This window comes from Hibiscus syriacus, unplaced genomic scaffold, assembly GCF_006381635.1.
Source record: "Hibiscus syriacus cultivar Baekdansim isolate YM2019G1 unplaced genomic scaffold, ASM638163v2 tig00110515_pilon, whole genome shotgun sequence".
Lineage (NCBI taxonomy): Eukaryota > Viridiplantae > Streptophyta > Magnoliopsida > Malvales > Malvaceae > Hibiscus > Hibiscus syriacus.
In genome coordinates this window covers 2,129,839-2,153,994 of record NW_024062769.1, presented here as the reverse complement: position 1 = coordinate 2,153,994, position 24,156 = coordinate 2,129,839, and the positions used below count along the sequence as shown (strand labels likewise).

At 34.9% G+C, this 24,156-nt stretch overlaps 1 protein-coding gene and 1 long non-coding RNA gene across 2 annotated transcripts; both read left to right on the top strand.

Moving 5' to 3' along the window:
• The first annotated feature begins 449 nt into the window (after positions 1-449).
• LOC120130156 (glycine-rich domain-containing protein 1-like) lies at positions 450-824 on the top strand. The gene is made up of 2 exons (XM_039147470.1): positions 450-587; positions 660-824. The coding sequence occupies exons 1-2, from the start codon at positions 474-476 to the stop codon at positions 822-824; spliced, it is 279 nt and encodes a 92-aa protein (XP_039003401.1). The 5' UTR covers positions 450-473.
• Positions 825-18,520: 17,696 nt separating this feature from the next.
• LOC120130141 lies at positions 18,521-18,820 on the top strand. The gene is made up of 2 exons (XR_005516806.1): positions 18,521-18,672; positions 18,753-18,820. It is a non-coding gene; the product is annotated as an uncharacterized LOC120130141 (long non-coding RNA).
• The last annotated feature ends 5,336 nt before the right edge of the window (positions 18,821-24,156 follow it).

The window sequence follows — 24,156 nt, the reverse complement described above, 5'->3', positions numbered from 1 at the left end:
CGAGTATGATCTGGTTTCAGCTGTCAAAGTACTTTCTTTTATCAGGTACTTAAGAAATGGGGGACATGTAAACAACAAAAGTATAGATATCATTGTTTTAAGCTTTGAGTTAACAGTACAGTACATGGAACAAGTATCCAGATCCCATATGAATGATGATGCCTTTCTTGAAGGAGCTTTAGCCAGATACAATGGTTTTCTACATTTGATAAAGAGGATTTGGGAAAAATCCATGAGATGTTTTTGTGTTCCGACGTATGACATCAACCTTATTTGGCAAACTCACCAGCTGTATTCTATTTCATACTGCAAAGATGTAATGGCAGCCTTGGGAAAGATATTAGAACGTGATGACACATATTCTGATAAAACCAAGGGTAAGAAGCTAGAAAATGGATTCCTTAGAACAACCAAACAATGGGAAGACATGTTCAGATTGAGGTATTGGCGTGTTGGGACAATGTATCGAGGAAATGCTCCATCTCCACTTGGACTTGTCTCAATTGAATAACCTGATGGAGGAGAAGATGGCCCCATCAAATGAAGATCAAGATTTGTTTCCAGTTCATAGGAAAATGGTCATGGAGGTAAGGCCTCAAATATCTTTACCCTACAAGTTCTAATAACAAATTATAACCCTTTTTTTATTGTTCTTACAGATTATGATAGAGATTATTGGGGTCAAAGATCTACCCCAGGGACATAAAGGAAGCCTCTTTGTTACAATCAGCAAGAACCAACCAAATGCATTTCTTAAGAACAAAAGAAGCATAAGCATTTTGTCTGCCACTAGTGAGAAACAATCAATTGATTTCCTCTGTTAACCTATAGGGAATCTTGTCTTTGAACTAATATGAAATACACCTACCAAAACATTGGGAACAACCTCAATCTCCCTAAAGGACTTAGTAAGCTCAGTTTCTCGGCTAATGCTTCGATCTGGTGCCGAATTTGACACTTGCTGATCCAAAACCTGTTAGTTTACGAATCGCTTTGTCTTTCATTCCTACGAGTCCAGCACCATACATGTTTCACGTGGTTCAAACACATCCATTCCCTGTTATCCTATAAAGTTTCAGCATATGAAGTATTCTTATTTTGCAAATGAGGCTGGAAATGATATAATAAGTCTCCACATAAGGTACATTAGTTCACACATTTACCATTTGCAGCATAATTAGGCAAATATCAATCATCTGCTTATTTTTAATACATTTTTTCAGAGAGGCAAGAGACAATTACCAGTTAAGAAAGGAAGTGATTGGCTTAAAATCAAGTGGTTGAATAACTCTGGTTGGCAGGTTTCATGTTCATAAGAAGCTATACGAAGATGGTCATGCATTTGGGTTTAAAGGAAATCGAAAGGTGAGTATCAATGGCTTTGAAAACATACCCTATGTAAATGGTTTCAGTCGAGTTCGAGTATTGCTAAACTCAACTTCAATTAAGCTAAGCTAGACTTGACTCGAAAGCTTGCAAGCTTAAAATTGTCACATTCAACTTAAACTTGAAATAAAAATTAAAATTTGACTCGAATTCGAAAAAACTTAAACTCAAAACATTCTCAAACTTAAATTGATTGAAGTTTAAATTTTTATTTGGTTCAAGCTCGAACCTAAACCTTAAATACATGAAAACTTTGTATTTGTATTGTATTTAAAAAACATATAAATGATTGTAATCACCATTTTTAGCTGCCAGCAGCCCCTCCACGTTGCAGTTCCAACAGCTTCCAGCAAATGCCAACAGCCCCTCCACGTCCCCGTTCCAGCAGCTTCCAGCAAGCATATCAGCCGCACACCTCATAGTCCCTAAGACAGCCACCATCATAGGTTGGTGACTTACTGGGTTACCCTCCTTTAACCGGTCCAAAGGGCATACGAAAGGGCCTATAAGAAGCCCCATCGACTGAAGCTATCATAACACACAACAACCAAACAAAAAATATATATATATAGAAAAGGAGAAGAAACTTATCGAGGAGCCTCCAAGCGCCTCCGGATATACGAAACGTCGAAGGAAAAATTGTAGATCTACATTGATCTATAGATTTTTAGGAGAAACAGAGGCTGGATTCGGATAGTAAGAGCATTGATTTGGGTGATTTTGCAAAATTTCGATCATCGTGGATGGTGGTCGACGGTGGCCGTCGGCGATGACGTATGGTGGCCGGTCGGTGAACGGATTCCCTTCGGTAAGGGAAAGTTAGAGAAAAGAAAGAGCTTAACTCTCTTATAGAGAGAAGCAAAAGAGAGAAATAAGGATTTTAGGCCTATTTTGGCCTATTTATACCCAACTCAAAACTACGTCGTTTTGGGAAGGACCTCTGCGTGATTTTACGCATGGGTAAATTATTTTCGTGGTCCTTGTATGTTATACCCTTTTATAGTATAGTCACTGAAATCAATTTCTGCGCATTTCAATTCGGTCTTTATATTTTATTTTATTTTAATTTAGTTATTGCCTATATATTTATATATTTAGGGTAAAATATTTAATTTAGTCCTTTTAATTTTAATGATCTATATTTTAACCCGTGTAATTATTTATGGTTAAATTATGCTAATAATACCTAGATTTCATAATATTTTGAATTAGGGCCATTAATTTTACCATGTTATATTTTAATCCCTGATATGCTAATAATTTTGATTTTTCACCATAAGTTTTATTACTTTTTAATTTAATCCTATAGTTTTAATTTTCTTTATTTTAGTCATTATTAATTACAATTTTATTTTATTTTTATTATTACCTTTTATGTTTCAATATTTAAAATTTAGTCCTTTAATTATTGCTCTTTATTTTTATTTCACTTCATTTTAGTCACATGAATATATATATAAAGGATAATATTTATTTTTAAATATTAAGAAAGGGTTGTCTTAAAATAACTAGATGTCCTGTTCTAATATGATTTCTTGGGAAGAATTATTATATTCTTATTATTTCAGTTGGAAAGAGAAATATTCATTCTAAAGTAATTTAGGGATTAGTTTCTCTTCAATTGGAAATATTGGAATATTTTATATTTTTTCTTAGAATTATTCGATTGAATCTGGAATAATAGGATCGTAAATTAAATTCATATTTGAATTCTTAACCATCCGCTACTAGAGACATTTTATAATCGATGGGTACCAATTTTGGGCATTTTAGGGTGTTAATCCTTCATCAAACGTAATTGACCACGAATCCCTTTTTATTACTAAAAAGAATGAATTTTTGGTTATACGCAAACCAATTTATCTTTTAACTGATGTTTTCTTGAAAACTCTTTTAAAAGATGATTTTTTTAGATATTCGACCTACCTAACCATAAAGGTCGATGGAGACCCCAAAACATTTCATAAAAAATCATTTATTTATTCACATACTTTTCCGCCAAGGAAAATTCGTGCCCGAGTGAAAATCGGTTACAACAGCTTGGCGACTCCACTGGAAACATTTGGTCAAGCCCTAAATCGATTATATATTGTCTCTGTAGTTAGAAATTGAGAATTCAGTTTTATTTAATTTACGATTCTTTTGATTTCTTTCAATTCTTTATTCTTTATTATTTTTAGATCCTTATATACAATGATACAAGGATATATTCCTCCAAATTCATACAAGGAAATGACACAACATGTCCATACCAAGAGAGGATGAATTCAGATATGAAGATGTGTTCAATTAAATGGATGAATATTCATTTATGTAATTAGTCCATGAACCTGCATAGGGGTCGTACATTGTATCTACATAAGGATGAACATTCATCCATGAAGGTTCACTCATTATATGTTTTGTATTCACACCATGCACTCTTAGGCCTATAAATAGCTTTCCATTTCATTTGTAAAAATCAATTCATTTTGTTTAATGAAATATTTGTGAGACTTTCTCTATTTAGTTCTTAAGTGAACTTTATCGACTTATCAAGCTTGTGCTTGTGGCGTCACCCCTATCTATTTCACCCTGATACTTCTGGTTCCTATCTCTTTATAGATAGTGGGTCAAATTCCTTGTTTATCACCCCCTTAAAGAAGCAATATAATATATTGGTCTTTGTTCTTTAACATTGGTTCTTCTTAGAGTATTCTTTGAGATACTATCTTTCATATTCATCTCCATCACCTTCATTCTACTTCCATTACCATACTTCATCATTTCCTTTAAACATATCACCAACTTATATATATATTTCGCTTTCATATTTATCTTTCCATTTCATTACTCCCATTTAACCATTTTTTTGAGCTTTCTTGTTTGTGCAGGATCCTTGTTCCTTTCCTAGACCGAACAATCAAAGGTATAACCTTGACTTCGCCATCCATCCAAGGAATGCTAGGTTGAACTGTATCAGATTCCCTTACAAGAAAAAATGAACAACATTGCCTACAACTCCGAGAATTAACACAAAAGATGAAAGAAAAAGACAATGACATGAAGGAAGATGATGTTCAAGCAAATAATGTAGCTCATAAACTAGTTGATTTAGCTGGCTTCACGAGAGAATTAAAATAGATTGATAACTCCATACATGGGTATGAGTGGAAGTTAATTTGGCTTTTAAGGGAAATAGAGAAGTTAGGAGTGAAAGTTATCCCCTATATGTAGAGTTTTGTTTGATGTATCGAAACTTTTATGTTCAATGAAAGCTATTTTAAGATAATCACTCTTGATTAACACCTTTTTCATACATGCATTTGCATTGCACAATTTGCATTGTTATTTTTGCATTTCTATATTTTTTGCATTTTCATTTACATTTTTGCATTTGCATTATGTTAGTTTCAAACCATTTTACATGCAATAAATCACGAAATATGGGAATAATTCGTGGATGATTCCATGACAGAATTTTTGAAATCAAATTGGAGCTAAATTGGTCTTCCTAGATAAGAATAAGAGTCATAAATGAGATTTTTGCAAGGCTAGGTAGAATCGAGAAACTCCAAGAGTAACTCATAAAATCTCAACGAGAGATGATCGATCAAGCAAAAAGTTCCAGGATGATTCAAAGGAAAAAATGACCAAATTAATGGACATGGTGAATGTTGTGATCCATGGAAAGAAACCCTTATAGGATCTCATTGTAACATATTTGGATGGGATTATGAATGTTAGTGGTGTAGTGGATGCAATGAAAACAAATGACCATGAACTTGTCAGGGAATGTATAAATCCAATAAATCTCCAAAAATAAGTATGATCTTGTGAAAATGCGACAGAAATCAAGTTGAAGAGAAGCATGGAAGAAGTTCAAGTGCCATTAAAGAAAGCTAAACAAAGCAAAAATCTAGACGATCATTCACAAGGTTTTCAAGACGATGGCAAGGAGAAAATTAGGTCAGAAGAATTTCTACCCAATTTTCCTGTAGTTTTGTGCATCAAGTTATATCACCAGTTGCTCCAAGCCCAGCTTATTGCTCCATGTCTGACTAAGCCTTTGTTGCTTCCATACTAGAGTTGGTATAATGAGAAAGTTTCTTGTGAATATCATGCTGAAGCCCGAGGACACTCCATCAAGAATTGCGATAACTTCAAACGACGAGTTCAAGACCTCTTGGTTCAGGAAACCATAGAAGTGAATATTAATAATCAGTTTGTTTTAGTTAAATAATTGAGAATCAAACCCCAAAATGGAGTTGATAATATCAAAACAAGGGAAGTACATGTCGTAGAGGATGAGGAAAAAAAGGTATTTGATTCAAAGATGGTATTTGAGCCAAAGATAAAAGATTCAACTCTCAATACCTCTCTGATTATAAATGATGAAAAATAAGTGAAAGAAGAGGTAATTTGAGACTGACCTATAGGTTTAAGAATGAATGGGGTAGATGTAACCCTGAAGAAACCTCAAACACTTATATCAAATTTTCTGAGGACAAGTGAGGCAGTGGAGAATTTAGAGATTCTGGTGAATACTACATCAATCACAGCTGTAATATGTGTTTAGAATCAGGACAAAACTATCATCCCCAAGGACAGTTGTTATGGATCTAAATTTGAGCCCAATTTTCAATCAGGGAAGAAAAAGATGATAATGGGATTTTACCAAGAAACTGCTCAGGAGGAAGCAGAGATTTGTGCATCTAAAGGTGATGTAAGGTACTTGTACCTTTTCAAATGATTGTGGATCTAGGAAGGAAGCAAAACAACCTGCAAAGTGAATGTCTCAAAATAGAATGGTTAAGGGTGGTAGACGTATGGGTGAATTTGTAGGCTATTTAAATATTGAGTAATGGAAGCGGAAGATAGTTGATAAGGCTATGGTTATGGTGATGAAATAAAAGGATGGTTGTGAGGATAGTATCTTGAAGAGATCTCAAAGAAGAACCAATGCTATATAGAGCACAGACCCAATCTTTATATTGTTTCTTCAAGGGATGGTGTTAAGTACTTTGACCCACTAGTTATATGAACTAGGAACCAGAAGTATCAAGATGAAAGGAAGGGGTTGACGCCACAAGTATAAAATACTTGATAAGTCGATAAAAAGTCACCAGGACTTAAGAATAGAATAATCTCACTTTAATTGAATAAAAAGGTCTATACAAATGATGTAATGTTTTCCTATTTATAGGAAATGGAGAGACATGGTCGAATAAATACAAGATGATTCGGCCAGCCTATGTATCTCCCTATAAAGACATAATTGAAATGCTAAAAGAGAGGATGGTTCGGCCCTAGATGGAGGGAAATGATCCTTGGCCGAATAGTTCTTGTGTCTCCTCAAGTTGGCGCCAATTTGGATGGGAGATGATGCTTGGCCGAATAGGGAGAGGGCTCTTCATCTTGGCGCCTAAATGAGTTCACATGCAAGGCACATGGGGGCTGGTCATATGCACGGCACATGGGTGTTCTAGGAAGCCTTGTGGTGCACCCATGTGCATTGGATGATGGCTGGTCATGTGCTTCTTCTTAGGCGTACATGTGTCCTCCAAGCTAGCTTGAGTGTTGAGCTAGCTAGCAAGCATGGGGCTGTTTGTGAATGATCTTCCTAGCCGAGTCCTTTTGAGCTCCATATCAGCATGTTCAGCTACATTCAGCTACCTTTGTCATCACTTTTAGCAACTCAGCTTCAAATAGTCCAACTAGCTAAGTTTAGCTAGCCTGAAGCTTCTCCAGCTGAATCGAGCTTCCCTTAGCATTCCATGAGTTGCCTTGTACTTTGTGATCTGTTTGTGAGCTATATATGACGTCCAAATCATTCACCAAGCTACCTCAACGTGCATCACACTCCATTGTACCTATATGTGCAAGGAAACAAGGTAAGTTCATGATATTGAGCTAAAACGAGCTAAATACCTTGCTGCCATGTTTGTTTATGGTAATGTGAGCTAAGTATAATGGTCATGAGCTAAGTACATCATCTCCTAATATGTGTAAGATAATGTATAAAGCCTAAGAGTTAATATGAATGCAAATAAACTAATGAAATGCATTATAAGTATGTTGCCTTGATGTATATATAATAATCATGCTTAATATGATAATAAAACTATCCTAACATGCTTAACATATTAAAAATAACAATGTGTAAGATGTGTTCATACTAAGTTATTCTTTAGCTATTAAAACATTATATAACATAACATAAGAGAGTGTTAAGTTATCAAATGAATCAAAAGCTTCAAGACACTTAGTTAAGAGAACTTCCCTGAATTGTTTGGCCCTTGACCTAGTAATGGGACCGTGTGGCATGACCTCCGGATCTGGTGTAGACGTGACTATATCATCCCCCCTTCTTTAGGGCAATTTGTCCTTAAATCGAGTTCATTATGTCCTTGCATAGCTTCACGCCTCTTTGCTAATAGAAAGTATTCTTTGAACGTTTGTGTTCTTCCATTAGGTACATTTTCGTAAGATTTCCTTTTAGGTCTTTCTTTGGAATATGATTTACCAACAGATACCTTTTGGGAATGATCTTTATCTAAGGATATCCCTTTTGGAAGTGACCTTTTACGTGATTGGTTCTGAAAAGTGAGAAAAGAAAAGGTTTCATATGAAAGGTTACTTACCTTTTGAAGATTAAACCCATTGGTGAAGAGTTGCGACTTTAAGTCCCAAACATCACCATTGTTCGTAGAAGACCCTTCATTTTCCAGCATTGAACCATCATGTTTCTCTATGAAGAAGTTTGGTTTCTTTTTTTGTTCCTCTTCATTCTTTGTTGGGGTTTTGTCTTTGCGCCATGCTTGTACACTCTTTCTCATATGCAACTGATCTTGTTGCACTTCTTTGGGCGTTAAAGGCATCAAGGTCACCTTGCGTCCATCATGCTTAAAAGTGTATTGATTGTGAAAATAATCATGAATAGCCCTTTTATCATGCTGCCATGGTCTCCCAAGTAAAATGTGGCTAGCATGCATAGGGACAATGTCACAAAGCACCTCGTCCTTGTACCTACCAACTGAAAAAGGAATTAGAACCTGTTTGGTAACATTTAACTCACCTCCTTCATTGAGCCATTGGAGTTTATACGGAGTAGGATGCTTTGACGTTGCCAATCCAAGTTTTTCAACCATAAGAGTGCTGGCTACGTTTGTGCAACTTCCTCCATCGATGATCATTGTGCAAACCTTATCCTTGACATGGAACCTTGTATGAAAGATATTGTTTCTTTGAATATCCTCTTGGGATGTTTGTTATTGTAGGCACCTCTTTGAAACAAGCATTTCACCATGATCTGCATTTTCTTCCGTTTCTTCGTCTTGTATTATTTCAGGTTCCTCGTCAAAAATAGGCTCATCAGAATCTGATACAATATCTCCATTGTCAAGTACCATCATGGCATTTCGGTTAGGACATTGACTAGCAATATGTCCTTTTCCAAAACACTTGAAACATTTGATGTCTCTTGATCTCTCGAAAGTGCTGGTTTGCTTTTCTTTACCCTTGCTAGATTCGCCTATTTGTGCAGATTTGGGTATCTCTGCGCGATCCTTTGGTTGGATTGGAGTTTGTTTCCGGAAGGTAATAGGTTCTTGCTTCCATTTAGTGGCCGAATTTGGACTGCTCCTAGTGTAGGATTTCCTTTTGAGTTGTCTTTCAATTTTCATGGCCACATGCACCATCTCTTCAATTTCTACATAATACTGAAGTTCAACAAGGTTAGCAATATCAATATTTAGACCATATAAGAACCTTGCCATTATTGCTTCTCTATCTTCATCCACATTGGCTCGGATCATGGCAATCTCCATCTCTTTGAAATAATCTTCAATGTTCTTGCTTCCTTGTTTTAGTTTTTGTAACTTATGATAGAGATCTCGGTGATAGTGATTAGGAACAAACCTTTTTCTCATAAGGGCCTTCATTTCTTCCCAAGTTGTGATGGGGCGTTCACCATTTCATCTTCTTGAACTCACCAACTGATCCCACCAAACTAAGGCATAGTCAACGAATTCCATAGCAGCAAGTCTAATCTTCTTTTGCTCCGTATAGTTTTGGCATTCAAAAATGTGTTCAATTTTGATTACCCAATCAAGATAGGCTTCTGGATCAGTTCGTCCTTGAAATGGAGGAATAGTCACTTTAATGTTGCTGAAGTTGTCATTTTGATTTCGATGAACATCTCTCATTGCTACTGATGTTACTTCAGCCTCTTCCTCTTCTAAGTCTTCTTCCATTCTAGGGCGATTTACTCTCCGATTGCCTAGAGATACTTCTAATTGATCCAGACGATCTTGCAAAGGCTCCAAATCTAATTTCAGCAATCTTGCCATTTCACGCATAACGGCTTGAGTCTGCAAATTAGGGGATTCTCCTTCTGGGGATTCTCCTGAACTCTGAGACATAGTTAATAAATAAGAAAAGAATAAGATGTATAAAAGACCTTACCAGAATATACTCTCACAAAGCCTCACGAGTCACTCCAAGAAAACTTGATGTCACTCAATCCGCTCGTGTTTGCACTCTAGGACTTTAATGGCTTTTACTTGTCCTCTTCTGATCTCACACACGCTCCAGCCTTTTTCCCTCAATTCTCTTGTCTCAAGTTCTAATGAACTTTTACTCAAGACTATATCGAGTAATTTCACTTGTTTGGCGTCGACTGCAAATGGTTAGTAGGAATGGAAAGCAAATATAATTGAAAATGTGGCTTAGAAATTAGAAAGAAGAGAATGAAAGGGTTACTTACACAAGTCACTTCACAACCTTCTATCACCACAATCAATTTTAAAGGCTTACTTGAAAATGCTTGGTGATGAGAATTGTTGATGAGTGCTTCCAACTTTTCTTTCTTTTCTTCTTTTTGAGTGCTTTGACTTTTGAGTCCTTCAAATTTCTTTGCTGATTTTTTTTCTTTTTCTTTGACTTTGCACTTCACTTTTGCACTTCTTTTTGTATTTTTCTTTTTGTTGTTGTTGCACGTTGCTTCTTCCACCAAAACTCTGATTACCGCTTGATGTAAGGTACTTGTACCTTTTCAAATGATTGTGGATCTAGGAAGGAAGCAAAAAAACCTGCAAAGTGAATGGCTCAAAATAGAATGGTTAAGGGTGGTAGACGTATGGGTGAATTGGTAGGCTATTTAAATATTGAGTAATGGAAGCGGAAGATAGTTGATAAGGCTATGGTTATGGTGATGAAATAAAATGATGGTTGTGAGGATAGTATCTTGAAGAGATCTCAAAGAAGAACCAATGCTATATAGAGCAGAGACCCAATCTTTATATTGTTTCTTCAAGGGATGGTGTTAAGTACTTTGACCCACTAGTTATATGAACTAGGAACCAGAAGTATCAAGATGAAAGGAAGGGGTTGACGCCACAAGTATAAAATACTTGATAAGTCGATAAAAAGTCACCAGGACTTAAGAAGAGAATAATCTCACTTTAATAGAATAAAAAGGTCTATACAAATGATGTAATGTTTTCCTATTTATAGGAAATGGAGAGACATGGCCGAATAAATACAAGATGATTCGGCCAGCCTATGTATCTCCCTATAAAGACATAATTTAAATGCTAAAAGAGAGGATGGTTCGGCCCTAGATGGAGGGAAATGATCCTTGGCCGAATAGTTCTTGTGTCTCCTCAAGTTGGCGCCAATTTGGATGGGAGATGATGCTTGGCCGAATAGGGAGAGGGCTCTTCATCTTGGCGCCTAAATGAGTTCACATGCAAGGCACAAGGGGGCTGGTCATATGCACGGCACATGGGTGTTCTAGGAAGCCTTGTGGTGCACCCATGTGCATTGGATGATGGCTGGTCATGTGCTTCTTCTTAGGCGTACATGTGTCTTCCAAGCTAGCTTGAGTGTTGAGCTAGCTAGCAAGCATGGGGCTGTTTGTGAATGATCTTCCTAGCCGAGTCCTTTTGAGCTCCATATCAGCATGTTCAGCTACATTCAGCTACCTTTGTCATCACTTTTAGCAACTCAGCTTCAAATAGTCCAACTAGCTAAGTTTAGCTAGCCTGAAGCTTCTCCAGCTGAATCGAGCTTCCCTTAGCATTCCATGAGCTGCCTTGTACTTTATTGAGCTGTTTGTGAGCTATATATTACGTCCAAATCATTCACCAAGCTACCTCAACGTGCATCACACTCCATTGTACCTATATGTGCAAGGAAACAAGGTAAGTTCATGATATTGAGCTAAAACGAGCTAAATACCTTGCTGCCATGTTTGTTTATGGTAATGTGAGCTAAGTATAATGGTCATGAGCTAAGTACATCATCTCCTAATATGTGTAAGATAATGTATAAAGCCTAAGAGTTAATATGAATGCAAATAAACTAATGAAATGCATTATAAGTATGTTGCCTTGATGTATATATAATAATCATGCTTAATATGATAATAAAACTATCCTAACATGCTTAACATATTAAAAATAACAATGTGTAAGATGTGTTCATACTAAGTTATTCTTTAGCTATTAAAACATTATATAACATAATATAAGAGAGTGTTAAGTTATCAAATGAATCAAAAGCTTCAAGACACTTAGTTAAGAGAACTTCCCTGAATTGTTTGGCCCTTGACCTAGTAATGGGACCGTGTGGCATGACCTCCGGATCTGGTGTAGACGTGACTATATCAAAAGGTTTATCCAAAGAAGTTACCCAAGAAATGATCAAGAATGATAGGATAAGAGGCTCCGACAATACTCACGTCGAGAAGGATGTCGAGATCAATTCAATGAGGTCTTATTCAGCTAATCATGGGACCAAACATTATAGAATGACCGGAGAGAAGACTTCTATCGGTGAAATTCTAATGACATATGAAGAACTGCTCCCATTACTAGTTCAGTAGAATCTTGTGACTCCAATTCAATCTAAACTGAACGAACCCCCATTTCCTGAAGGGTATGATGTTAATGCAATATGTATCTACCACATGGGAAGCTCGGGGCATACTACTGAGAATTGTAGGGCATTGAAACGCAAGGTTCAGAATTTAATTGAATCAGGGGCATGAACATTCTAGAAGTAATGGGACAAGCTAGATAAATAAGTGGAAGTTGTTTTCTACCATTGTAGTAATTTTTATTTTCAGCATCTTGTTTAAACATGTTTTTGTTCCTTTCTCCGCCTTTTTGTAATAAATAAATTTGTGTTGCTTTTAAGGTTATGAGCATTGAATCAATTTTGTAATCTTGCAGTTCTTTGAATATCAACTGGATTAAAAACTCTTTAAATGATTATAGTTGTACTTTTTGACAAAGTATCAAGATTGAAAACTGGTAAAACAATGACCCTTGACCTTACCTCAGAAGAAATACACCCAAATAATATCCTCTTACAAATATGAGATAGCCTTCTCCTATTGAAAGGAATTAGAGAAAAGGCTTGGTATTTATATATAGGAGCATACAACATGGGGCATTGTTTTTGTATTACATTACAAAACCGACTAGACTACTTTTCTATTGATGACGTTCGATGATGAACATAATCTTCACAAATAGGTAAATCTAGTTTAAGTCAGTTGCTTGAGAATTGAACTTTAACGAAGAGATTTTTTCTGTCTTCCACCAAAACACCTAGACTATAACATGTTCTTCTTAACAAGCTTAAGAAGTTGGAGTCGTATGCTTATATTACTATTATATACCAAAGCTTGAGTTGTCCCTTTAAAGAAATTAGTTAATCACCCTGGCTTTATGGATAATATTTAGCTAGCCTATTATATTATTATATGCACACAAAAAATTGAGTTGTCCCTCTAAAGCAATTGGTTAATCGCCTCGGCTTTATGGATAAGTTTCAAATAGCAAAGAAAAAAATTATAATAAAGCTGAATTCAGCTAGCTAAAATGACAAATAAGAAGTTGCCGTAAAGATGGACTAAGGAAGTTACGAAACACTTGTTATAGTCAACTTCACACAAGCACTCAAAAATTTCATTTTTAGACCGATATTTTCACACTACTTTGGTTAGAGGAGTCTAAATGGAAGATTCCAAAGAACCAAAATAGAGGTATTCTAGAAAGTCTAGTAATTGGCAATCCTAGTTGCGTCATTTTGTCCGCATCCGGTCAAAATACCAAGTCGTGAAAATAAGGCATGTGGCAAAGTTCACAAAGAGCTAGAGAGGCGTGACATCTTAAATAGATATAACCATAGAAAATATGAAAGCCATCCTAAAACCAACCCTAATTTTGATACTTGTCAAAGGGCTATAATTCTAAAACATTAAAGATATGTTGATTCTGTTGATATTCTTTGAATTTATGCTTATGATTTGATTCAATTATGAACCTGTAAGGAGCAATACTTTACAAAATTATGTCATTATTTGATAAAGAAAGGATGAAAAATATTTTCAAATAGGACAATCTCAAATAAAGAAGGTCCCTAGAAGCAAGTTGATGCCTATTCTACCTCTATTGGAGAAAAAGAATAACCGATGCCAAAATGATGAAGTATTTTACATTCTTGAAGAGAAGAATTCCCGAGAGCCAGAAAATCTGGAGAATTGAACTTTTAACGATCTCTTGTGACATTATCAGCATTTCATCAAGAAGGATTACCTTGATCTAAAGGGGCATGCTGAAAGCACATTTCAACTAGAAATGATCCATGTGGGGCATTTTGAAAGCTCACATTAGTATGAAAATTTGGGACATTTTGAAGGCCCATTTCAGATAAGAATGATCCATGTGGGAGATTTTGAAGGCTCACATCAGTATTAATATTTGGGCATTTTTGAAGGCTCACATCAGCAATAAACAATATTGAACGCATTTTGAACGTTTGTATCCAAAAATGTTTGGGCATGCTGAAGGCCCATATCATCCTTGTGTCAAGATCATTGAATTGAGCAAATATTTCTAATAAGACAGAAATATGTAAAGAATGAAAATGGTGAAATAGTAATAGTGGAGCTGACTATACATAATTGCTTTGTTCATCATACAGTTACATTATTTTGGTGATTCGATGTTGGCAAGCCGAAGCGTTTCAGTTGTATTCCCACTGAGTTTTGTTCTTAAGTGTCCTTGTGATGTCATACAAAAGCTCTGAACACTATGCAAATAGTTCAATGATTGAGAAATCTGGTTAGAAACCACCTAAAAGGATGAATGTGTTGTCAAATGTTTTACGAACCAGGGATTATAGTGCTGAATAAATGTTGCGATCATATGGTGTTTCCATTTATTGACTTAAGATGAAGCTTGTCTTATTCAACCCCAAGGTTAAACGTGAGATATGATGAAGAATTCTTTCTAAAGACGGGGGGCTAAAATTTTAATAGCAAGAAACTAGTAAAGCCAACTAAGGTTAAAAGATAGGTTGTTAAGCATCTCGACGTGATATGTTATAAATAGCCTTATTCAAGATCCATTTTGAAATGGAGACATGAAAGGAATTAGGATAAATCCTCCTTGTGATGTGTTTCAAGAGTCAAATTAGAACATATACTGCTCTCCTAAATAATATCTACTAAGTTTAACATATTTAAATCTACATTATACAAAGATGATAGATTCTCTTTTCAAATATGAAAGCTTTATTGGATTTCTACACAAGTCCAGGCAAAGAAAGTCGGTTTTATCAAAGACAAAATGGGGGCATCAAGGTCATAATCCTGACTGCAGCAAGAGTTCTATGAATGAAACATTTCTTCTGAGACTTTAATACAAATGAAGTAAAGAAGATACAAATATTGCTCTTCCAAAAAAAAGAATGACAGCTTGAAATGACATTTTGACTAAGTGAAGGAAGATCGAGTTCGCCGCTTTGAAGTCAAATGAAGATTGTATCAACATTCATAAGAACATCATTTGCATAATAGAAAATGCATTACATTGATACATTTGATTGCATTCAAACATGAGGTTTTTACAGAAAAATCACCTAAAAAATAAGATTCATGATGACAACATACCTTACAGGTAGGAGGTAGAATTCAAACCTCAAATACAGGAATCATGTTAAGAAAGGCAAACATCTGAAGAATAGATGGACACAATACACAAGAATGAGTATTATTTTAAAGAATTCCAAAGATTAGCAAAGATTTCAGCAAATATTCGAATCCATCACTCAAGGGATCAACATTTTTAGAAGAAGTTCATAACAAGAAGAACTCATCTGAATAGGAAGAATAAGTTCATAATCTGAAGAACTTATTCAACCTTTTGCTCGACTCTATCGCAGAAAGTGATAGAGCAGCATCAACATTTCCAGAAGAAGTTCGTAATAAGAATAACTCATTTGAAGAGGAGAAAGAAGTTCATAATATGAAGAACTTATTCAACCTTTGCTCGACTCTATCGTAGAAGGTGATAGAGTAGCATCAACATTTCCAGAAGAAGCTTGTAATAAGAAGAACCCATCTGAAAAGGAAGAAGAAGCTCATAATCTTAAGAACTCATTCAACCTTTTGCTCGACTATCGCAGAAGGAGATAGAGAAGCATCAACATTTCCAGAAGAAGTTCGTAATAAGAAGAACTCATCTCAAGAGGAAGAATAAGTTCATAATCTGAAGTACTTATTCAACCTGTTGCTCGACTCTATCACAGAAGAAGATAGAGCAGCATCAATATTTCCAGAAGAAGTTCATAATAAGAAGAACTCATCTGAAGATGAAGAAGAAGTTCTTAATCTGAAGAACTTATTCAACCTTTTGCTCAACTCTATCGCATATGAAAATAGATTAGCATCATCATTTCCAGAAGGAGTTCATAATGAAAAGAACTCATCTAAAGAATAAGAACTTGTTCAACCTTGCATTGATTCATCGCATATGGAGTTGAATTGACAACACTTCACTTAAGGCATTAACAGTTTCCAGTGGAAGTGTTCATAATGAGAAGAACTCGTCTGAAGAGGAAGAAAAAGTTCATAATGAGAAGAACTTGTTCAACCTTTTACTAGAATCCATCGAAGAATAAGTTGGATCGTCATTCCCAATGGAAGAGTTCATAATAAAAAGAACTCGTACGAAGTGAGCGAAAAGTTCATAATGAGAAAAACTTATAGCTCAGAAGTTTGAACAATTCAAGCTAAAAATGGTGCTTTATGTCTTTTCTCCATTCCTGTTTCACAACAACTAGCAAATAGGGGCAGCTGTAATCACCATTTTTAGCTGGCAGTAGACCTTCCACGTCCCCGAACCAGCAGCTTCCAGCAAGCATATGAACCACACACCACATTACCCCTAAGACAACCACCGCCATAAGTTGGTGACTCACCGAGTTACCCTCCTTTAACCGGTCCAAAGGGCGTACGAAGGGGCCTATAAAAAGCCCCATCGATCGAAGCTATCAAAACACACAACAACCATATATATATTCCTCCGGTAAGCCACCGGATTTACAAAACGTCAAAGGATTAGTTTTTATGTTTCAATAATTAAAGGACTAAATTTATATATTCCTGCGACAGCGTATGGTGGCCGATCGGTGAACGGATTCCCTCCGGTGAGGGAAAGTTAGAGATAATGGAGAGCTTTTCTCCCTTAGAGAGAGAAGAAAAAGAGAGAAATGAGGATTTTTGGCCTATTTTGGCCTATTTATACCCAACTCAAAACTACGTTGTTTTGGGAAGAGACATCTGCGTGATTTTATGCATGGGTAAATTATTTTTGTTGTCCCTTTATGTTATACCCTTTTATATTTTAGTCACTAAAATCAATTTCTGTGCATTTCAATTCGGTCTTTACATTTTATTTTATTGTAATTTAGTCAATGCCTATATATTTATATATTAAAGGTAAAATATTTAATTTAGTCCTTTTAATTTTAATGATCTATATTTTAACCCGTGTAATTATTTATGGTTAATTATGCTAATAATACCTAGATTTCATAATATTTTAAATCAGGGCCATTAATTTTACTGTGTTACATTTTAATCCCTGATATGCTAATAATTTTGATTTTTGACCATAAGTTTTATTACTTTTTAATTTAATCCTATAGTTTTAATTTTCTTTATTTTAGTAACTATTAATTGCAATTTTATTTTATTTTTATTATTACATTTTATGTTTCAATATTTTAAATTTAGTCCTTTAATTATTCCTCTTTATTTTTTTTAACTTCATTTTAATCACAAGAATATATATAAAAAGGATAATATTTATTTTTAAATATTAAGAAAGGGTTGTCTTAAAGTAACTAGATGTTCTATTCTAATATTTTTAAATAAATAAATTGCCTATTTTATCGAATCAAGCTATTTTAATATGATTTCTTGGGAAGAATTATTATATTCTTATTATTTCAGTTGGAAAGAGAAATATTTGTCCTAAAGTAATTTAGGGATTAGTTTATCTTCAATTGGAAATATTGGAATATTTTATATTTTCCTGAAGAATATTATTCTTTATATTTCAGTTGGAAAGAGAAATATTTGTCCTAAAGTAATTTAGGGATTAGTTTATCTTCAATTGGAAATATTGAATATTTTATATTTTTCCTTAGAATTATTCAATTGAATCTAGATTAATAGGATCATAAATTAAATTCATATTCGAATTCTTAAACTTCTGCTACTAGAGACATTTTATAATCGATGGGTACCAATTTTGGGTGTTGTGGGGTGCTAATCCTTTCCCAAACGTAACCGACCACGAATCCCTTTTTATTACTAAAAAGAATGAATTTTTGGTTATACGCACACCAGTTTATCTTTTAACTGATGTTTTCTTAAAAACCCTTTTAAAAGATGATTTTTTAGGTATTTGACCTACCTAAACCAAAAGGTCGATGGCGACTCCAAAACATTTCATAAAAAATCATTTATTTATTCACATACTTTTCCACCAAGGAAAATTCGTGTCCGGGCAAAAATCAGTTACGACAATGATAATATTATTAATAATTTAATTTAAAAAATTAGAAATTTAATATATTATTTGTTTGAGTTGTTCACAAACTTTTCGAGATAGGTATCAAGTAACTGACTTCGATTCGTTAAGAACTTGAGCCAAGTTCGAGCTCGAGTCAAGTTCATTTGATATGAGTGTTGACCGAATCAAACTTCGTTCATTTACAACCATAACCCTAGGCATAGGTTGTATTCATATTCAGAACCCTCGGTTTTATGTATATATTGTGGCTTAGCTGGTTGTTTTTGGAGGAAGAAAACTGGGATATGAGCTTAATAGTAGAAGGAATCAGAAAAATTAAGAGCATTTCATGACAGCTGTTGAGTTCTCCATGGATCATCCTTATGGAAAAGCTGTAGCATTGATGAACTTCAAGTCTGGCATTATAGAGGTATATCAAATTAACAATATCTTGTACTATGAGATAATAACTGCACAATTATCACACTGGTTTTTAATCTTTACGAACAGATAAGTGAAGAAGAATCACCCCATGATTATATTGGCTTTTCTACTTTCTCAAAGTTCAAGCAACAATGTGAAAAGCTGAAAATATGAAGAAAAAAGTTCCATCAGTGATGGAATCCAAGACTTTCCTGACCATGAAGATCTGGTCAAGAGTAACCATGGTGGCGGGTGTGGTGGTGGCTGTAGAGGGAGTTGTGGCGGACATTGTGGGGGTAGCTGCGGAGGGAACTATTTCGGTGGTGATGCTTTGTGACGTGACGGGGAAAATACGACTCTAAATGAAGCATTTCATAATAAGTTGTTAACATTTGGATTAAATATTATTGTCATTGAAGTTTCCATATTATAGATTAAATGTTAAAAAATGGATAAAATCAAGTTTGCGAGAGTTTGTTTTTCATCCCACCATTTTGTATTCAGAATCACTTAAGCTTGTTTGAAGTTCCCAAATAACAAACAAGTGTTACCACTCTGAAGTAGAGAATTTATGTTTCAACTTTGAAAATGATATTATTAGGAGTGACCAATCACGAACCTATGGACGAAAACATGAAAGGTAAAACAACCCCTAAACAAAGTACAATCAATTCTGGTATGTCCTTATTCGGAGCAATTCTAGTTGATTCTTGAGAAGAATGTTGAAGTTAAAAATTGAAATTAGGGTTGATAACCTTAGTAGCGTGAGTAACAAATTAACAATTACTATTATTTAGAATGTTTCAAGAGCAAAAGTTAATGAAGTATTTTGGCAGAAATTACTTTGGTTTATAGTACACGTGTAATACCCTAGTTTTGTCCAAAAATTAAAATTGGATTGAATACTAAGGACCAAACTCTAAATTATACCATTTATAACTTTGAGGGGTATAAGATCCAAACAAAAAAGAAAAGAACCCCCGATTTTTGTAAACCAGAAAGAAAGCAAATAAAAGGAAGGTGGTCTTCTACTCCCTCATTTTTCGTTCTTTTTTTTTAATCCAGGCATACCTCGGTGTGTATGTGGTTGGTAGGGTTCCTCGTCGAAGTCTCGCCAGCATTGGGATTGTCAGTCTAGGAAGCCGAACGGTCGGGGAATAGTCTAAAATCAGGGCTTTAGGTAAGGTTTAGGGTGTTTGGGTTTGTTTCGATAGTGGGTTTGGAACCCAACCACCGATGGTGGTTGAAGAGTGAGGTCGTTGGCAGAGTTTGATTTTCTCCAGCCTGGTGTCAGCGTGAGAAGCACCACCTAGATGCGGTGCCGTTATAAGCGTTGAAGCTTTGGGAGCTTCTAGGTCAGGCAATAAAAAAATAGGGTTGAAGTTGTTCGGTCGGTCCTCCTTCGGTCATAGTCGGGGTCGTCGATTGGAGTAGGATGGTCACTGGCCCGGTGGTCGGTGTGCGAATGCCCACTTGCAGTAGCCGGTGTTCAGATTAGGGCCTTGAAGAGGGTTTGTTTGTGAGACAGATAAATGAAACAAATTCCTTTTTTTTTTGGGTAAATTGCGCTAAGGTCCTTGGACCTTTATCTTCTTCTTACCTTTTAATCACCATTGTTGTGGTCAAATTACCCTCGAGTCCTCCCAGTTTCAGCGTGTTTCACGTTTTGGTCACTATCAGGGGAAAATCACCTTTAAGTCCTCTGTATTTTAGCTTTTTTTACACTTTGGTCACTTATTATTTATTTAGAATATACCTTCTAATTTCACTAACTTTTAATTTGGTCATTATTTTGTTGTTATTTATTTCAATTTAACTACTAACTTTTATTTCGTTGCATATTAACCCGTGACATTTATTTATCCCTGATATTTGATTCGACCTTGGGGTAACTCAATCCAGGGTACGTTCCACAATATTATGGTCTGGACTCTACTACTAACTGTTTTTTATTTTTATTAATTTGTTTGAATTATTATTCGACCTTGTAGTGACCCGATCAGGGGTACGATCCACATTATTAAGGTTAGGACTCTGCTAACCGCTAACTTTTCTAACAGCTAGCTTCTAACTACTAACGCTAACTGCTAACACTAACCGCTAATTTTTATTTATTTATTTATTTATTTTATGTTTGAAATGTTGTATGACCTTGCGACGACCCGCCCCGGGGTACGACTCGCATTATTTACGATCTGTGTTAAAAACTAAAAGTAATACTAACTTTTATTTTTATTGCACTTTTTATTTCTGTTATTTAATTTTATGCACCTTTAAATATATGTCTTTTACTTTATTTATTTAATTTCAGTCCTTTAATTTCATCGCTTTAATTTTTTATCTTTTTAGTTTTGTTCTTTATTTTTTGGTACTTTAATTTGGGTTCTTTAATTATTGTGCTTTATTTTCTATTTATTCTATTTTAGTCGCTAATGAGGTCTACTTTGTTATTTTATGTTGTAGTTTCAATATATGTATCTTGGTCATCATGGTTTCCTACTTTTAATTATTTTTATTTTTGACTTTTCATTTTGTTTCATTCTGTTTCATTCTAATATGATCATTTGTTTCTTTATTTTCAAATATAGTAGTCCTTTTATATTTATTAATATAATCCATGTTCTAATCATCATTTGTTAAAGTTGCAACGACTATTATATTTGATATTAATACTTGGTAAGATTTCATTATACTCGTATGTTTTCAATAACCCTCCATAATAGAATGGGCGCAAAAAGCACATCTTGATCGAATTAGTGCGATTTGACACGACATTCAAATGAATAGTGAACTTGAAATAAATCGAGCTTATTTTTACAAAGATGATAATTAATTCATGTTCATTTTAATTTAAATGATGTAATACATGTCTCTTTAAATAGTAATTTGTTTCATACTAATATCGATAGTCAATTTATATTCGATTTATGCTTTTGATAAAATTGGGGAGAGGGATGTTTTTCGTATAAAGGAGAAATAAATGGGATATCCTTCCCGTCGGAGGATGTGAAAATCCCATGATTTCTTCTCAAATTAATGAATATTCCCTAATAAATAATTTCTTTAATGTTCAATAAAAGGATCACACTTTAAATATCAATTCGAATTTACAATTTCCACCATTTACGACAATGTATAAGCGATTAGGTACCAGATTTGGGCGTTGTGGGGATGCTGATGTGATCCAATTCAGCATCATGTTTACATTGAGAATTCCAACCTTTTAAGGAAAGACACTTTCTAACTTTAAACATAAAGATGCTTATTTCATATGTTATAATCTATTTACTTTCATATATATATATATATATATATATTATATCTATAGTTATTGTGATAGTAACTTATTCAATATATGAGACATAAGTTGTTATTATTATATACTATAGTCTACATTCTTATATTATACACATTATATAAGTTTATATACTAAGTTTATTTCCTTATGTTATGTATGTAGGTACATTCAGCCATAACTTGGGAGCTACATTGGAGCTAAATGCAGCATGTAACAACAAGGAAATTTACATAGGGACGTTTTGGAGAGCATAAGGAACCATTGGTGAGAAGTTGTTTGGAGACCCATGAGCTCATAGCTGGATTGAGCTGAAGATTTGAGCTGCAAGATGACCTCATTTCAGGTGTGGAGTTGCACCATCATTATCACCACTCAGGACACTTCAAATATATCCTAAGTCAAAATTTGTGAAATCGTACCTTTTCGAAAATAGTTGCCACCTCAAGAGGTACCTTTTCACAAGGAGCTGCCATAACGATCACCATACTACAACTCACATATGGCCAGCTCACCTCCATCTCATTCACCTCCATCTCATTCACCTCCGAACTAGCTCAAACATGAAAGGTTACCTTTCCCAAACATTGTGACCTTTCAAGAATTATGTTGCCCATGAAGATGCCCTTTCACCAAGGAGCACGTTGGTGAAGAGATCACCCCCATTAGAGGCCTAAATCACCAAGAGACTTGAGATAGAGCTCCATACCTATTCGGCCACACCAGATACCTCGCACATGAGAGCTTTGCTACCAAGCATGAGGAGCCACATCATCATTCGACCAAGGAAATGATTTTGGCACCAAGTTGAGCCAACATGCACATTCAGCCAAGGGAGATGTCTCCCCATCCTTTGCAAAAACATCAAGGCCCTTCATGAAGGGTTAGCTAAACCAACACCAAGCCAAGGGACTTCTCCTTTCATTTTGAATCATTATGTACTTCCATAGCGACATGTACTTAGCCGAAACATTATGTAACCATTCGGTCAAGCCCTCTCATTTCCTATAAATTGAGAGGCCTTCCATCATTTGTACTTATCTTGTCTCATATATTAAACAAACTCTTGTGAGTTAATTTCTCTTCAAAGTTCTTTGTGAACTTTATCGATTAATCAAGTATAATTCATATACTTGTGGCGTCATACCTTCCATCTTGATTCCTAAATTCCTTGAGTTATATCTAGCGGGTTGAAGACACTATCACCACCCCTCAAGCAAGTTTATGAAAATTGGGATTGTGTTTCCTAGCATTGTTTCTTCTTTGGCATGCTTGAGATACAATTATCACCACCATTGCCATTTCATCATCAACTATCATCAACCTCTTTCATCAAGACCATCACCAACTTCATACTTTCGCAACCATCTATTTTCTATCTTTATTTCATTTCTTTCTATTTCCATTACTTTTATTATTATCCATTTCTTAAGTCCATCATTAATATTATTTCTTTCTTATTTTATTGCAGCCCAAACTTATAAATTCAAGGACATCAGTACTTGTCAATCCTAGATCAGGACACAATAAGTTTATCTACTCACTTCCATCAAAGTGTGTAGATTCGCCTTACATCAAGCGGTAATCAGAGCATAGTTGGATTAACAACAAAAGTGTCATTGGCGTGCAAAGCAAAAAGATAAAGAAAATCATAAAGAAAAGAAGGACTCCTACAACAATCAAAGGAGATCAAAGACAAAAAGAAGAAAATAAGAAGAAAAAAAATTCAAAAAGAAAGCAAAGCCAATGAAAGTGCTCTACCATTGCAAGTACATCAAAGAGGCCTATCTACACTAAGAGAAGATAACCTTATTATTTCTTGAGAAAGGTTGCAGTAAGTGTTGTTTCTTGGATTGTAAGTCACCTCTTCCTTTTTCTATCCTTTCGTTTTCCTTGTCTTCAACCATTTCCTTCTTTTAAATACCTTGAATATTTTCTTATACCTTTCTATTTCTATTTTTTCTACCCTAACCTATTTGTAGCCTACGTACACAAGGAAAGAATTAACTTGTTCTAATCTTGAGTAAGTTCTTCAAAGGACTTAGCTAGATAAATTGTGTGGAAAAAGGCTAATTGAGAGAGTGAGATCAGAAGGTGAATTGTTAAAAGCCAAATTATATTCTCGAGAGTAAACACGAGAGTTGAGTGGAGTGATCTTATCATTTCTTTGTAGTGAATCTTATGAGACTTTGTGAG